Source organism: Zophobas morio, unplaced genomic scaffold (genome assembly GCF_036711695.1).
Source record: "Zophobas morio isolate AGI-343-1 ecotype UQ-CSIRO unplaced genomic scaffold, CSIRO_AGI_Zmor_V1 ptg000026l, whole genome shotgun sequence".
Taxonomy (NCBI): Eukaryota; Metazoa; Arthropoda; class Insecta; order Coleoptera; family Tenebrionidae; genus Zophobas; species Zophobas morio.
This window is the reverse complement of record NW_026972131.1, coordinates 2,230,935-2,248,422: the sequence shown is the minus strand read 5'-3', so window position 1 is coordinate 2,248,422 and position 17,488 is coordinate 2,230,935. Positions and strand designations below refer to the sequence as shown.

At 29.9% G+C, this 17,488-nt stretch overlaps 1 protein-coding gene across 1 annotated transcript; it reads right to left on the bottom strand.

The window, feature by feature from the left end:
• Positions 1 to 325: 325 nt before the first annotated feature.
• On the bottom strand, positions 326 to 17,214 carry LOC135136341 (adenylosuccinate synthetase). The gene is made up of 8 exons (XM_064065572.1): positions 16,914 to 17,214; positions 3,019 to 3,121; positions 2,258 to 2,543; positions 1,999 to 2,204; positions 1,746 to 1,900; positions 1,439 to 1,690; positions 1,263 to 1,383; positions 326 to 1,208 (listed from the first exon to the last, which is right to left on the bottom strand). Exons 1-8 carry the CDS (start codon positions 17,091 to 17,093, stop codon positions 1,150 to 1,152), a joined length of 1,362 nt encoding a protein of 453 aa, XP_063921642.1. The 5' UTR covers positions 17,094 to 17,214; the 3' UTR covers positions 326 to 1,149.
• Positions 17,215 to 17,488: the final 274 nt, after the last annotated feature.

The window sequence follows — 17,488 nt, the reverse complement described above, 5'->3', positions numbered from 1 at the left end:
TGCTAAATATGTCTTTCCATCCAAAAATAAACTTAATGTACCATCTACATTTGCCGCTTGTTGACTTTAAAAAAAGTTCTTTGCTTGTTAAAAATTTTACAATTTCCTGTCAAAGACACCATTTTACGCATCAAACAACGACTATGATAAAATTTTATAGATTATGGAAAATGATAAACAAAAAAATTTATCAGTTAGTGGAGTGACAATGCAATAAATTAGATTGTCAATGTTAAATAATTTAAAAGCTATTTTCACGACAAAATAACTCAATATTCTAGAAACAAAACGGCAAATTAATATGATCATAACAAAAAGAACAACATTTCTTTTAAAATATATTTATACAACAATCAGAAAGTTGCGATTAAGCATCAAGTGAAAAATAGAACCAGTTATATTGAAACAAAGAAAATACAATTAAGGGTTTCCTTCAAATTACATAAATAAATTTTTAGAAACTTAATAGAAGTGTAAAATTCCTATTAAGGCGTGTGCGCACGATTTATTAAAACCAAGTTAATCGCTGGATTCTCAAAAGTAACTAATCCTAATATCAATTACACCTGTAAAACAAAGTCTAACTGTAGTTAATAGCAGATAAGAAATACTATATTTACACTTGTTGCTTATCCATTTTCTGTGATACTTGATAATTTATAACGTAGATAACACGCAACTTGTACACAATTTTACCGACAATTAAAAAGCCAAAATCCTTTGGGTATCAAGTACTCAATTCAAATAAATTGCGCACTTTTAAATATTGTATACAAAATTTAATAGGCACTACAGCCAATGATTCAGTCAACTGCACAAATATATAACAATATTATTATTATTGTAGCAAATACTGGAAGCCACAATTCAACTGATTACCTACACTTCTACTTAATATTTGTGCAAAGTGAAAATTTAAATTTGCCTTTACAAAAACCATCAGCTTGATAACAATTCAATTCATAAACATATTTGCAATAAAAATTTTTCTAAATTAAACAAAAATAAGAATAAACAACAAATACTCGGTTTAAATACATGTTTGTACTTAATGTCTAATACTATTGCATATTTCACTATAGCGCAATAATTTTAAAATGATGAAATTACACATTAAAAATTTAATTAAAACGTGTACTGTGGTAGTGTTTACTGGGCTGCTATTGTTATAATGGACTCCCGGCCTTTGCCGACTCCTATCCATTTCACTGAAATACAAATGGTGTACTTTACAAAATATTACAAAATTAGTAATACCGTACCAGGAACATTTAGCAACTGCTCGATTTTATCGACGTATTTTTTCGCGTTTTCTGGCAAATCGTTGAACTCTCGTACGTTTGCTGTAGACGTGTTCCACCCAGGCAGCGTAATGTACTCAACCTATAATTCAAAAATTCAACAAGTCGCTTAAAAATTATAATAACAAATCAATTACCTCTACTTCACCGAGGTCCGCCGCACTAGACGGGAAATAATCAATCGCCTTTCCTTTTAATTTATATCCAACACCGAGCTTGATTTCAGGCAAAGTATCTAATATATCAAGTTTCGTTAGGCATAAAGCGGTGTAACCATTTATCATGTTGCTATACTGAAGAAGGAAGATATCCAACCAACCACATCTCCGTTTTCTCTTTGTGGTGACACCGAATTCGGCACCTCGTTCTTGTAAACATTGCCCAACACTCTGTAAGGAATTGACGCAATTGTATGACTAGTGGGAGATATTAAATTTTCCTTACATCGTGTAGTTCAGTCGGGAAAGGACCGTCTCCTACCCTCGTTGTGTAGGCCTTAACAACACCTATAATTTCACCAATTCTTGAAGGCGAAAGCCCTAGGCCTGTGCATACCCCACCCACACTACAATTCGAAGATGTAACATAAGGATAAGTCCCTGAAATTGTAAACTGTAGACATACTGCGTGAGAATTTGTTTACAGAATAATGCAAAATATACAATAAAACTACATTCTACTTACTAAATACACTTACCAAAGTCAATGTCCAACATTGCTGCGTTGGCACCCTCCACTAATACTTTTTTCCCCGCTTTTATTGCTTTGTCCAGGAAGGAAACCGTTTCGTGAACAAAAGGCCTTACTTTCTCGGCGAATTTTTTGTACCTAATTAATTCACTTTCGACGTCGACTTTCAAGTCCGGGAACATCCTCTGATACATATTCACTAGGCCTTTGAATCTACAGTTACAGTAGTCAATTAGAAAAAACCAAAACTTTTCTCACGAGCATACTTTTTTTCGAACTGCGCAAAATCTCCTAACAATTCCCCAATTCTGATGCCATTTCTTGTCGCTTTCGACGAATACGTCGGTCCAATCCCTTTTTTCGTAGTCCCTAAACCTTGACCTTTTTGGGTGTTTTCTTGTTCTTGGAGTCCATCAACTTGTTGGTGGAAATCAAAAACCAAATGAGCGCGGTCCGATATAATCAAGCGTCCTTCCCAGTTCTGCAGCCCTTTTCTTTCGTTTTTTTCCACTTCTTCGAACAATCCTGGTAAATGGATTACCACGCCATTCCCTAGATAAAGCAAACATCCAAGTTATTTATTTAAAATACTGAGGAACATTCAACCTTCAAACTTATTAACATGCTTTTGGAACGGTACCATTCGCCAAATGGTACTTCTGTTATAAAATTACTGATGATGTTTATTATGTCATGCAAGACAAGTCTTTATTTAATAACCTATTGCGTGTTTGTAATTCTTAGATCAATAAATAAAGCAAAAGTTGGAATATCTGAATTATTTTTGTGGTAAATTGAAGAGAATTTGATATTAAATGTTTGGGTCACGAGCAAAAATAATCTTGTTTGTAATATAATACACATATGTAATGTTGCGTACTTTGACGCAACACCCAAATGTTGCACAATTTACGAAAAAATTCGTCACAAAACTCGATTTTCATTAAATGTAATTGAAATACAAGCTCAAATACAATAAAATCGATCTGATCGAGCAACAAGTAATAAAAACAAAAAAAGCGCTTACCAATGACGGAAGTGCATTGGGGATGGATAATACCACTCGGCAACAAGTGAAAATCATATTCCATCCCTTCGATCACCACCGTGTGTCCTGCATTGTTTCCACCCTGAAAAATCCAAAACAAACATCTAAACGACAGAAATTGATAAATAAATACACAACATATACTGTTCAAAAATTCGAGTTGTTATTGTATTTTTTACTTTTTGTTTTCCTAAGGCATGAAAAAATCCTATAAATATGATTTTCGATTTCTAGATTTTTAACTTTAGAGGTCTCAATTTTTCAATATTTCAATTTTGGGCTTTTTAAATTTTTCCATTCTTCAAATTTTCGATTTCTCGATTTTTTTATTTTTCGATTTCTCAATTTTCCGATTTTTCAATTTTTGTCCTCTTCAATTTTACGGTTTTTAAATATTTCGATTTTTCAATTTTTCACGTTTCTAAATTTTCAGTTTTCCGATTTCTGAAGTATTTTTTTTATTTTTCCATTTGTCGACTTCCAAAAGTTTCGATTTTTCAATTTTTCGATTTTTTTAAGCTTACGATTTTTCGACTTAACTTTTTTAGTTTTTCGATTTTTGGATTGCTGGATTTTTTTTTGATTTCTCGGTTTTTTATTTTTGGGATTTTCGACTGTTTTATATTTCTATTTCTCAATTTTTCAGTTTTTAAAATTCTAGGTTTTTCGATATCTCAAGTTTTCAGTTCTTCTCATAGGTTCTTCTATATTTCAATTTTTCGAATTTTTAAATTTTCGATTTTCTAGTTTTTATTTTTTAAAATTCTTCGATTTTTCATTTTTTTGATTTTTAAGTTTTGTTTTGGGCTTCCGACTCCTCAATTTCTCGATCCTCTGATTTTTGGATTTTTCGATATCTCAGTTTTTGAATTTTTCGATGTCTTGATTTTTGGATTTCTCAGTTTTTCGACTTTTTAGTTATCCGGTTTTTCAATTGTTTAATTTCTGGGGTTTCGAATTCTCGATTTGTCGATTTTTTAGTTATTCGATTTTTAAATTTTAAATTTTCGAGTTTTTATTTTTTGATGTTTGAATTTTTCGATTCTTCAATTTTGCTATATTTTAATTGTTCAATGTTTTAAATTTTGACGTTGCTAAATTTTCAGTTTTCCGATTTCCCAATTAATCTATTTTTGATTTTCCCACTTCTCAAAGTTTCGATTTTTCGGTTTTCCAATTCTTCAATTTTTCGATATTTCTTTCAGTATTTCGATTCTTCGAGTTCTAGATTTAACGATTTTTTATTTATGGATTTTCAGTTTTTCGTTTTTAAAAGTTTGGATTTTTCAATTTTTCGATGTTTTATATTTCAATTTCTCAATTTTTCATCTTTTCCATATTTTAATTTTTCAATTTTCAAATTTCTAAAATTTTCCATTTCTCGAGTTCCCAGTTCTATATTTAAATTTTTCAATTGTCCGAATTTTTGAATTTTCGATTTTTCAATTTTTTGAGATCTCGATTTATCGAGATTCGGATGTTTCCATGTTTTGTTTGTTCAATCTCTCGATTTATCAATTTTTTCCATTTTTAGTTTTCGATTTTTCAATCTTTTCATTTTTCGATTTCGATTTGACGATTTTTCGAATTTTTGCTTTTTGGTTTCTCGATTTTTCCATGTTCGATTTTTGAATTATCCGATTTTTCAATTTTTCAATTTTCCAATTCTTTAAATTTTCGAGTTTCGATTTCTCGATTCGTTGATTTTTCCGTTTTTCAATGTTTTAAATTTTAGATTTTTCGATTTCTCAGTTCTTCAATATTTATTAATTTTTCAAATTTTGACGTTTCTGAATTTTCAGTGTTCGTATTTCTCAATTAATCTATTTTTTTATTTTCCCATTTCTCTACTTCCCAAAGTTTCCATCTTTCAGTTCTTCGGTTCTTCAATTTTTTTATTTTTCAATTTTTCGATTTTTTAAGTCTGCGATTTTTCGACTTTGCTTTTTTGACTTTTCGGTTTCTCAATTTTTTAATTTCCTAATTTTTGGATATTTCGTTCAATTTTGTGATTTTTCAGTGTTTCGATTCTTCAATTTTTCTTCTATTTTTCAATTTTTCGATATTCGAGTTTTGGGATTTTTTTGTATTTCGACTTTTCGAGTTCTGGATTTTTAGATTTCTCGACTTTTTACTTTTTGGATTTTCAATTTTCCGTTTTTTAGCTAAATAGATTCTTCAATTTTTTAACTGTTTTATGCTTCGATTTCTAAATTTTTTAACTTTTCGATATTTTAACTTTACAATTTTTAAAATTTTAGGTTTTTCGATTTCAAATTTCGGAATTTTTAATTTTTCGATTTTCCATTTTTTTTTAATTTTTCGATTTTCCAATTTTTCGATGTTTCAATTTTTTAGTTATCCGGTTTTGCAATTTTTCAATTTTTTAAATTCTGGGGTTTCGAATTCTCCTCGATTTGTCGATTTTTCAGTTTTTCGATTTTTAAATTTTACATTTTCGAATTTTTATTTTTTGATTTTTTGATAATTGCATTTCTCGATTCTTCAATTTTGCGATATTTTAATTGTTCAATGTTTTAAATTTTAGATTTTTCGATTTCTCGATTTTTTGATTTTTCAGTTCTTCAGAATTTCTATTTTTCAATTTTTCAAATTTTGACGTTGCTAAATTTTCAGTTTTCCGATTTCTCAATTAATATATTTTTAATTTTCCCACTTCTCAGTTTCGATTTTTCGGTTCTTCAATTCTTCGATTTTTCGACTTCGCTTTATTTGTTTATCGATTTCTCAATTTTCCAAATTTTTAATTCTTCAATTTTCCAGTATTTCGATTCTTCGACTTTTCGAATTCTGGATTTTTCAATTTTTTATTTTTGGATTTTCAGTTTTTCGTTTTTTAAACTTTAGATTTTTCAATTTTTCGATTGTTTTATGTTGCAATTTCTCAATTTTTCAACTTTTCCATATTTTAATTTTTCAATTTTTCGAATTTTTAAATTTTCGATTTTTCAATTTTTTGAGATTTCGATTTATCGAGATTCAGATGTTTCTATATTTTGATTGTTCAATCTCTCGATTTCTCAATTTTTCCATTTTTTACTTTTCGATTTTTTTATTTGGGTTTATTTTGGTTTCCCAATTTTTCGACTTCTCGGCTTTTCGATCCTTTCATTTTTGGATTTCTCGATTTGTCGGTTTTTCGATTTTTCGATGTTCGATTTTTGAATTATCCGATTTTTCAATTTTCCAATTTTTTAAATTTTCCAGTTTCGATTTCTCGATTCGTTGTTTTTTCAGTTTTTCGATTTTCAAATTTTTTATTTTTTTTATTTTTTGATGTTTGGATTTCTCCATTTTTCAATTTTACGATATTTTATTTTTGAATGTTTTAAATTTTAAATTTTTCGATTTTTCCATTCTTCAATATTTTTTAATTTTTGAAATTTTGACGTTTCTGAATTTCCAGTGTTCGTATTTCTCAATTAATTTTTTTTTCCCATTTCTCCACTTCCCAAAGTTTCGATCTTTCAGTTCTTCAGTTTTTCAATTTTTCGACTTTAATTTGCGATTTTTCGACTTTGCTTTTTTGACTTTTCGGTTTCTCAATTTTTCAATTTCCTAATTTTTCGATATTTCGTTCAATTTTGTGATTTTTCAGTTTTTCGATTCTTCAATTTTTCTTCTATTTGTCAATTTTTCGATATTTGAGTTTTGGGATTTTTTAGTATTTCGACTTTTCGAGTTCGGAATTTTTAGATTTCTCGACTTTTTACTATTTGGATTTTCAATTTTCCGTTTTTTAAACTTTAGATTTTTCAATTTAACTGTTTTATGTTTCGATTTCTAAATTTTTTAACTTTTCGATATTTTAACTTTTCAATTTTTAAAATATTAGGTTTTTCGATTTCTCGAGTTTTCAGTTCTTCTATATTTCAATTTTAGGTATTTTTAAATTTAATTTTTTAAATTCTGGGGTTTTGAATTCTCGATTTGTCGATTTTTCAGTTTTTCGATTCTTCAATTTTTCTTCTATTTGTCAATTTTTCGATATTTGAGTTTTGGGATTTTTTAGTATTTCGACTTTTCGAGTTCGGAATTTTTAGATTTCTCGACTTTTTACTATTTGGATTTTCAATTTTCCGTTTTTTAAACTTTAGATTTTTCAATTTAACTGTTTTATGTTTCGATTTCTAAATTTTTTAACTTTTCGATATTTTAACTTTTCAGTTTTTAAAATATTAGGTTTTTCGATTTCTCGAGTTTTCAGTTCTTCTATATTTCAATTTTAGGTATTTTTAAATTTAATTTTTTAAATTCTGGGGTTTTGAATTCTCGATTTGTCGATTTTTCAGTTTTTCGATTTTTAAATTTTAAATTTTTGAATTTTTGATTTTTCGATTTTTTGATAATTGCATGTGTTCATTGTTTTAAATTTTAGATTTTTCGATTTCTCGATTTTTTAATTTTTCAGTTATTCAGAATTTCTATTTTTCAATTTTTCAAATTTTTACGTTGCTAAATTTTCAGTTTTCCGATTTCTCAATTAATCTATTTTTAATTTTCCCACTTCTCAAAGTTTCGATTTTTCGGTTCTTCAATTCTTCGATTTTTCGACTTCGCTTTATTTGTTTATCGATTTCTCAATTTTCCAAATTTTTAATTCTTCAATTTTCCAGTATTTCGATTCTTCGACTTTTCGAATTCTGGATTTTTCAATTTTTTATTTTTGGATTTTCAGTTTTTCGTTTTTTAAACTTTAGATTTTTCAATTTTTCGATTGTTTTATGTTGCAATTTCTCAATTTTTCAACTTTTCCATATTTTAATTTTTCAATTTTTCGAATTTTTAAATTTTCGATTTTTCAATTTTTTGAGATTTCGATTTATCGAGATTCAGATGTTTCTATATTTTGATTGTTCAATCTCTCGATTTCTCAATTTTTCCATTTTTTACTTTTCGATTTTTTGATTTTGGCTTATTTTGGTTTCCCAATTTTTCGACTTCTCGGCTTTTCGATCCTTTCATTTTTGGATTTCTCGATTTGTCGGTTTTTCGATTTTTCGATGTTCGATTTTTGAATTATCCGATTTTTCAATTTTCCATTTTTTTAAATTTTCCAGTTTCGATTTCTCGATTGGTTGTTTTTTCAGTTTTTCGATTTCCAATTTTTTATTTTTTTTATTTTTTGATGTTTGGATTTCTCATTTTTCAAGTTTACGATATTTTATTTTTCAATGTTTTAAATTTTTGATTTTTCGACTTTTCAGTTCTTCAATATTTTTTAATTTTGAAATTTTGACGTTTCTGAATTTCCAGTGTTCGTATTTCTCAATTAATTTTTTTTTCCCATTTCTCCACTTCCCAAAGTTTCGATCTTTCAGTTCTTCAGTTCTTCAATTTTTCGATTTTTTAATTTGCGATTTTTCGACTTTGCTTTTTTGACTTTTCGGTTTCTCAATTTTTTAATTTCCTAATTTTTTGATATTTCGTTCAATTTTGTGATTTTTCAGTTTTTCGATTCTTCAATTTTTCTTCTATATTTCCATTTTTCGACATTTGAGTTTTGGGATTTTTTAGTATTTCGACTTTTCGAGTTCTGGATTTTTACATTTCTCGACTTTTTACTTTTTGGATTTTCAATTTTCCGTTTTTTAAACTAAATAGATTTTTCAATTTTTTAACTGTTGTATGCTTCGATTTCCATTTTTTTTTTATTTTTCGATTTTTCAATGAACCAAAAATCAAAATTATTAAACAACATTTTGCAATTTAATTTTGAATCTGCAAAACCGAATCCTTTGAAATCTTACAGATGTTTTAAAGTTATCATAACCATAGTTGATCCCCCCTAAAAAATTGATGACGTCAATTGAAAATATACTTAGTGGCATGGAAATCAGAACACCCAGTAATAGTAAACATATTTTAATCATTTTTGATATACGTGATTATTTCGGCAATAGAAGTAAATGATTAAAATTTGAAGTGATTCGAAAACATAACCTGTTGAAATTTTTCATTTCATCAGTTCTGGAAAAATTATTGGAATTTTGATGATATGAGACCCAAAACTGTAATCTACAGAAACCAGTTGAAATCTACAAAAAAATGTCTGAGTAATTTTCAATTCATGTTCGAAAAACGCTGAAAAAATGTATACGGTGGAAGACGATATTGAAAATTTTTGATTTTTGAAAAATTGCTCAAAAATACTCAAAAAAGATTATGCGCTATAAATCTCGCCAGCTTATTTGACAAACAGAAGGACATATTTTCGAAAAATTTGGTTTAATAATGAATTTTTTTGCCTCGAAAATTGACATTTTTCGTTTGATCAATTCTGCTAAATTTGTTGCATTTTTCGAAGAAATGGAACCAAAAATAACTTCTACAAATCTGAATTAAAAAAAAAAAAAACCCTTGGCTAATTTTCGAAGTGTTCGAAGAAGAAAAAACTTTTTTTTTAAATTATTTTTTCGGTAGTTTCGAAAATTATCTTAATTATCGTAGCAGGTACTACCCTCTCTTTTTTTGTGACATATTTTGTGGCATTAAAAGAAATTCCACTCATAAAAATTTCCACCAAACTTTCCACACGACTGGTCCGCCTTGAACAACCACAGAATGATTGGGCGAAAAGTTGTTCAAATGAACTCTATTGCATATTTATTGTTTTCCACTCGTGTTACCGAATGGAGCTCATAAAATTAATTTCATCGACAGAACTTAAAGCAATTCTAAGAACTTTTTGAAAAACATGGGAACAGGTGGACTCGTATTCTAGTCGTAAAATGTCAAGACAAAGATGAACTACTGTAACACTTTTCTTTAAGTTTAATTATTATTTAATTACATCATGAATCGTCTTTAAAATGTACATTTAGTTATTTTTGACCATTTGTTTACTATTAATATAAATAATGAATGGGTAAATTTTTAACGACACTGAAACTATTGCATGCGTTTTTTTCCTAATTGCTACTGGTTGAATCATACATTTGCTATTTTTTACAAAACTATTATTTTCGTAACAAATTCAAATTGTCTACTGGGGCCATCTGAAAATTTAGTTTCTGCTTTTGTTTTATTTTATTTTATTGGTCTCATGAATCTACGTATATATTGACCACTTGGAGACTATTAACTGCAACCTTTTAGTCCTTTATTTCCCAAGTTCTAATAGCAACACATTAACATGACACATTTTTAAACTGTTACGTGTAATGTTTTAAACTCTTACACAGCATTCCGCAAATGTGTTTTTCAACAATGTGTATAAATCCGATTCTTATTTTATATCATGGCGTAACCTCCAATTTGAATTCATGCCAAAACTTACAAAAAAAGTTCCACATTTATTAAAAATTGTTCGGAGTTTATTTCCCTCGTTTCTAAAATATAATTATCGCTTTTTTTGAAAAATTATAAAAAAATTATTCTGCGATTTTTGTTTTCTGATAACCTCTATAAAGTTAAAATCAATGGCGTAAATAACGTTCCCGCAGATTATTTGAGTTGAATTTTTTTGTTCAATTTTTGTTCCTTCATTTATTATTCGAGGTTCGAAGTTTAAATTTAATTTTACAATTTTTCAACTTTTCAATTCAATTTCTAGATGTTGCAATTTTTTAATTTGAATTTCTGGAGTTTTTTATTTTCTTTATTTCTAGAATGTTCCAATGTTCCGATTTTATAATTTTTTGTTTTTTAAATTTTTCGTTTCGTCGTTTTTCACTTTGCAATTTATCAATTTTTTTTTCTTTAATTTCCAGTTTTGCGATTTTCCAACTGTTGACCCTTTCAATTTTTTATTTTCCAATTTTTAGATTTTTCAGTTATATTCTGTCCATTTTTTCTTAATATACGAAGTCTTTTTTTTTCAATAAGAAACTGCAAACATGTTTAGCTATCCTGTTGTTGACAGAAAACTGTATATATTAAAAAAAAACCAAAGATTAAGGACCACCCCCCTACCCCCAAATCTCAATTGTGATGAATTTTTCATTCGTTGTTGGACCGAAGGGCGGAGTTTAACTGTAACATCAATATTTCTCTAAAAAATTCTACCCTCTTACAAACATAAGTATTTCATATTAGTAATTTCTTGTAGAGAAATGAGGATTTTGCAACTAAACTCCGCCCTTCAGCTCACGATAAATAAAATATTCATCACAATTGAGTAGGGGTGGGTGGGCGGGGCTTATATTTTGTCAAAAAAAAAACAAAGATTAAGCCCCACCCACCCGCTCCGATCTCAATTGTGATGAATTTTTCATTCGTTGTTGAACCGAAGGGCGGAGTTTAATTGTAACATCAATATTTCTCTAAAAAATTCTACCCTCTTAAAAACATAAGTATTTCATATTAGTAATTTCTTGTAGAGAAATGAGGATTTTGCAACTAAACTCCACCACCCTTCAGCTCACGATGAATAAAATATTCATCACAATTGAGAAGGGGTGGGTGGGCGGGGCTTATATTTTGTCAAAAAAAAAACAAAGATTAAGCCCCACCCACCCGCTCCCTCTCAATTGTGATGAATTTTTCATTCGTTGTTGGACCGAGGGGCGGAGCGTAATTGCAAAATACAGTATAACCTCTATAATCCAAACCCACGATTATCCGAACAGAGGCTAGTTGAAGTCGATATCTCTTTAATCCGAACAAAAACTCTGCAATCCGAACTGAACTTGAAAACATGCACCTGCTTGGAAAAATGACGCAAGATTTTCTTTCTCTACGTGTTGTATTGAATTTTTTGAAATTTCTAAAAATTGTGAAATTTCAATGCACTGAATTAATTATCTAATTCTGGAAAAAAGGTTGAAGTTATCCAAGAAATGAGCCCGGAAGTGACTTCCGCGCCCCGAAATTTAAAGTAAAAGTTATAGCCCCTAGAAATACATAGTACCGTCAGCCATTGTTGTACGAGTGGAGCAAATGCAGTTGGTAACGCAAAAAATTCCCCTGGTTTGGAACCAAATTGTGTCAGCAGAGAGTTGACAGCGCGTAAACCGTTCTTGTCACGTGGTCTTGGCTTGGTCTTTTTATTTAAAGTCAATTAATTGTCAATTAATATAACTAATAATTATTAAATAAGATTTTATTGATTAAATTTTATATTTTATTCAAATTAAAACTCCATATTTTGTATATAAACTACAAACTTTAAATCCAACATAAAAGCATTTTAAATTTCGCGGTCTGTCAAATGGTGTTTATAATTTTTGTTTTTGTTAAGTTTCCGCCAGGTCTGCTCCACGGTGACGATACTATGTGTTTTCTAGGGGCTATAGTAAAAGTATTTAGTTAAATTTAGAAAATCGTCGAAAATGGGTCGAAATTTGCTAGTACTTGCCAAATAACCTACCCTCCACGGAAATAAAAGGCGGCTAGTACTTGCCAAAATAAGACTCATTTTTACAAATGACCTCTTCTAAGAAAATGTACTAGAACCGCCCACCCACCCTTTGTTTTCTTCGAAGAGTAGGTCATCTGCCAAAATCAGTCTTATTTTAACAAGTACTAGCCCCGCCCACCCGCTCTTTGTTTTCTTAGAGAGTAGATTATTTGCCAAAATCAGTCTTATCGTAGTGAGTATACTACCAGATTTTTCAGTTTTTCGATTTTTCAATTTTCAAATTTTTCAGTTTCTCGCTTTTTAAATTTTCAATCTTTTTAATCTGTCTTTCGATTTTTGATTTCTATGGGCAACTGAAGAAAACTTTCGATTTTTTAATTTTACAATTTTGGCAGTTTTCAATTTTTAGATTTTTCAAAATTTCGGTTCGAATAAATTTGTTGTTTTAGTTAAAAAATCGAAAAATGACAAATCTTGAAACGGAAAAATTTTGACTTGATAACTTGAAAAATTAAAAATCAAAAAATTCAAAATTGTAAAGCTAAAACTTGTCAAACAAATTATCAAATGAAATATTCAAAAGTTGAAAAATCTAAAAACTAAAAAAAATTAAAACTGGAATTACGAATTCGATTTTATAAGATTTGTTTTTTTTCCAAGTTTTCGATATTTCAGTTTTTGATTTTCCGATTATACAATTGTACAATTTTCCGATTTCTCATTTATCCGATTTTTCAATTTGGCATTTTTTGATTTTTAATTTTTATTTTTAGGAAGTACTAACCCCACCCACCCAGCTTTTGTTTTCTTAGCAGAATAAGTCATCTGCCAAAATCAGTCTTATCTTGGCAAGTACTAGCCCCCCGCCCACCCTCCCTTATTTTCTTAGAGGATATGTCATTGGCCAAAATCAGTCTCGTCTTGACAAGCACTAGCCCCGCCCACCCACCCTTTATTTTCTTAGAAGAGTGGGTCATCTCCCAAAATCAGTCTTATCTTGACAAATACTAACCCCGCCCACCCACCCTTATTTTCTTAGAGAATATGTCATTTGCAAAAATCAGTCTCATACTTGCGAAGATAAGACTAATTTTGACAGATGACCTATTCTTTATTTGCTTAGAAGAGTAGGTCATTGACCAAAATGAGTCTTATTTTGGCAAATACTAGCCCCACCCACCCGCCCTTTGTTTTCTTAGAGAGTAAATAATTTGCCAAAATCAGTCTCATACTACTAAATTTTTCAGTTTTTCGATTTTTCAACTTTCGAATTTTTCAATTCTCGCTTTTTAAATTTTCAACTTTTTGATCTGTCTTTCGATTTTTGATTTCTCTGGGCAACTGAAAAAAACTTTCGATTTTTTAATTTTCCTATTTTGGCAGTTTTTTCGATTTCTCAATTATTTGATTTTTAAAAATATCGAGAAAATAGATGTTTATTTTTTTAATTTTCGATTTTTGATTTTTTGTCACCGAATTTTTGGAAGGGAGTAAAAAGTCATTTTGATCAGCGACTTGCCATGTTCACCGTAACTTTAAAACATCTGAAAATTTTGTTTCTAATTTTCAATTTTTAGATTTTTGGATGTTTCAAAATTTCGGTTCGAATAAATTTGTTGTTTTAGTTAAAAAATCGAAAAATGACAAATCGTGAAAAGGAAAAATTTTGACTTGAGAACTTGAAAAATTAAAAAACAAAAAATTCCAAAATTGTAAAGTTAAAACTTGAAAAATCAAAAGATTGGAATTAAAAACTGCAAAATTGTCAAACAAATTATCAAATGAAATATTCAAAAGTTGAAAAATCTAAAAACTAAAAAAAAATGAAAACTGGAATTTCGAATTCGATTTTATAAGATTTATTATTTTCAATTTTTCGATATTTCAGTTTTTGATTTTCCGATTGTACAGTTGTACAATTTTCCGAATTTTCAATTTGTCATTTTTTGATTTTCAATTTTTTTTATTTTTTAGCAAGTACTAACCCCACTCACCCAGCCAGTTTTCTTAGAAGAATAAGTCATCTGCCAAAATCAGTCTTATCTTGGCAAGTACTAGTCCGCCGCCCACCCGCCCTTATTTTCTTAGAGGATATGTCATTTGGCAATATCAGTCTCATCTTGACAAGTACTAGCCCCCCCCCCCACCCGCCCTTTATTTTTTTAAAGAGTGGGTCATTGCCAAAATCAGTCTTATCTTGACCAGTACTAACCCCGCCCACGCACCCCTTATTTTCTTAGAAGAGTGTGTCATCTGCCAAAATCAGTCTTATTTTAACAAGTGCTAGCCCCACCCACCCGCCCTTTGTTTTCTTAGAGAGTAGATGATTTGCCAAAATCAGTCTTATCGCAGTGAAAACTACTAGATTTTTCAGTTTTTCAATTTTTCAACTTTCGAATTTTTCAATTTCTCGCTTTTTAAATTTTCAGTTTTTTGATCCGTCTTTCGATTTTTGATTTCTTTGGGCAACTGACAAAAACTTTCGATTTTTTGAGTTTAGAATTTTGGCATTTTTCCGATTTCAAAATTATTTAATTTTTAAAAATATCGGGAAAATAGATGTTTATTTTTTAAAATTTTCGATTTTTGATTTTTGTCACCGAGTTTTTGGAAGGGAGTAAAAAGTAATTTTGATCAACGATTTGTCATGTTTACCGTAACTTTAAAACATCTGAAAATTTTGTTTCAAAATTTCGGTTCGAATAAATTTGTTGTATTAGTTAAAAAATCGAAAAATGACAAATCTTGAAACGGAAAAATTTTGACTTGATAACTTGAAAAATTAAAAATCAAAAAATTCAAAATTGTAAAGCTAAAACTTGAAAAATCAAAAGATTGGAGTTAAAACCTGCAAAATTGTCAAACAAATTATGAAATGAATTATTCAAAAGTTGAAAAATCTAAACACTAAAAAAAATTAAAACTGGAATTACGAATTCGATTTTATAAGATTTGTTTTTTCCAAGTTTTCGATATTTCAGTTTCTGATTTTCCGATTATACAGTTATACAATTTTCCGATTTCTCATTTATCCGATTTTTCAATTTATCATTTTTTGATTTTTTTTTTTTTATTTTTAGCAAGTACTAACCCCACTCACCCAGCCTTTGCTTTCTTAGCAGAATAAGTCATCTGCCAAAATCAGTCTCATCTTGACAAGTACTTGACCCGCCCACCCACCCTTTATTTTCTTAGAAGAGTGGGTCATTTGCCATCCCGCTTAAATGCATAAACACTTAATATTTAGCACATTTTAGATAAGATTTATCTGGCAAAATTTTAAGATGAAATTTCCAAGCAGTTTTAAGGTAAATTGTAATTGATTGTAAATGATAATTTTACAACATCTCCAAGATTTCAAAGCATTTGGTTTTGTAGTTTCTGTAAATCCAAAAAATATGAATGGAATGATAAATTACAGGTACAGACTCATCATATTTTCTACATTTTAGAAAGGATTTATTCGGCAAACTTTTGACGTGACGTCATCAATTTTTTGGCGGGAACAAGTAAATATATTTTGAATAAAAACTTATCATGCTTATCATAACTGCTCGGGAAGTAAAAAGCATAGTAGTGAATTTTTATCACATTCGTACTTACGGAGCAGTTGCATGTTAGATATAAGTATTTATCGGTCGACATAAACTAGACGTCATAAGTTCTGTTTGTAAAATATTAAGAAGTTATTGTCACTTTATTATAGTATATACAGTTGACGTCAGCCGAGAACTCCCTGTTACCATTCAAATATTTAAACTGACGACATGTTTCACCATGCATCTGGTGTCTACGTATACGTATATGTATATTTTCGCCAACTGTATAAATACCGATTTATCAGCAACAACCAGCAACTTTCTTATAACACAAAGCAAAATTTACATGAATACATTTAGTGAATGCATAAATTCGTAGCAGAACCGTAACTTTACAAAAGTGGCAAAAATCTAATAATTTTGCAAGTGTGAAGCAACCTTAAAATCACATGATAGCACATTGGATTCTATATTTGAATGTGCATTATGAATTCAGTCTTTTAACACCCACAGCAACAGAGAAAAGACACACCACCGGCTATTTTTAACATTCAGGGCCAAACAAGCTTGAGCTTGCTTTGGCGCCTATTTTACAAAAATACAGCACTCACAAACTACCACAAACGTAAATTAGTTTCAGAATGTTCTATGTACTGCGATGCCACGATGTTCATATAGAAACAACCATGTATAAATAATATACACTTATCGTATCTTACTATTACAAAAAGTGCCAAGTTCAGCGCATAGGTGTTTCGAAGTATGCACACTTTATTAAATCCGAAATATTCATTCCTATCAAAAGGCGAACAAATTTTTATAAATTTGAACAAACGATGCGACCCGTGAATAAAAATAAACACGTGCCTTCCTATGTTCCTGTTACATAAAGGTCGCGCCGAATGTTTGCAACGACTAAAATTCGCTAATCCGTGGAAACTTCGAACCCAAACTAACGTTCAAAACAAGGAACTGAAAAACATCTACTAATAATACGCTAGGAGTGAACTTACTTGACACCGGCAAACGATGTCTACGGTTTCGGCCAGCATGTCCACGACCTTTCCCTTGCCTTCGTCACCCCATTGCGCTCCCAGAATCACTATCGCTTTCGATTCGGCGGGGACAATCCGAGGTCTTTTCCGGGGCGAGCCATTTGTGGCACTCAGTCCGTTTACTTCTACGCTGGCCATTTCTTGGCTACCTAACTGTGCACCGACACTGTGGACTCGACAAACTAGCGACGACGACGGACAACTTCGAGGCAACCTAGAACCTCAACTCAACCTTGCGTTGGCATCATAAATGAGAAAGGAAATAGATAGTCCACTCTTTTAGCAAAATTATGCACAGCGATCTGGCGCCATCTACAACTTCCACTTAAAAGGTTTGTTAGACATCTATACAGCCGAACATAGTGGGTGCGGAAAATAATGTTGACGTTTTAATGCTGGGTTTATGGTTTGATGAAACCGCACCCGTTGTCGTAACGATTGGAGTTGTAATTGTAGTACGCCTAAATCCAAAATATTTATAATTTCTGTAATGCAAAAAATACGCATGCGCAGCAAATGCTGCCACTTTGCGC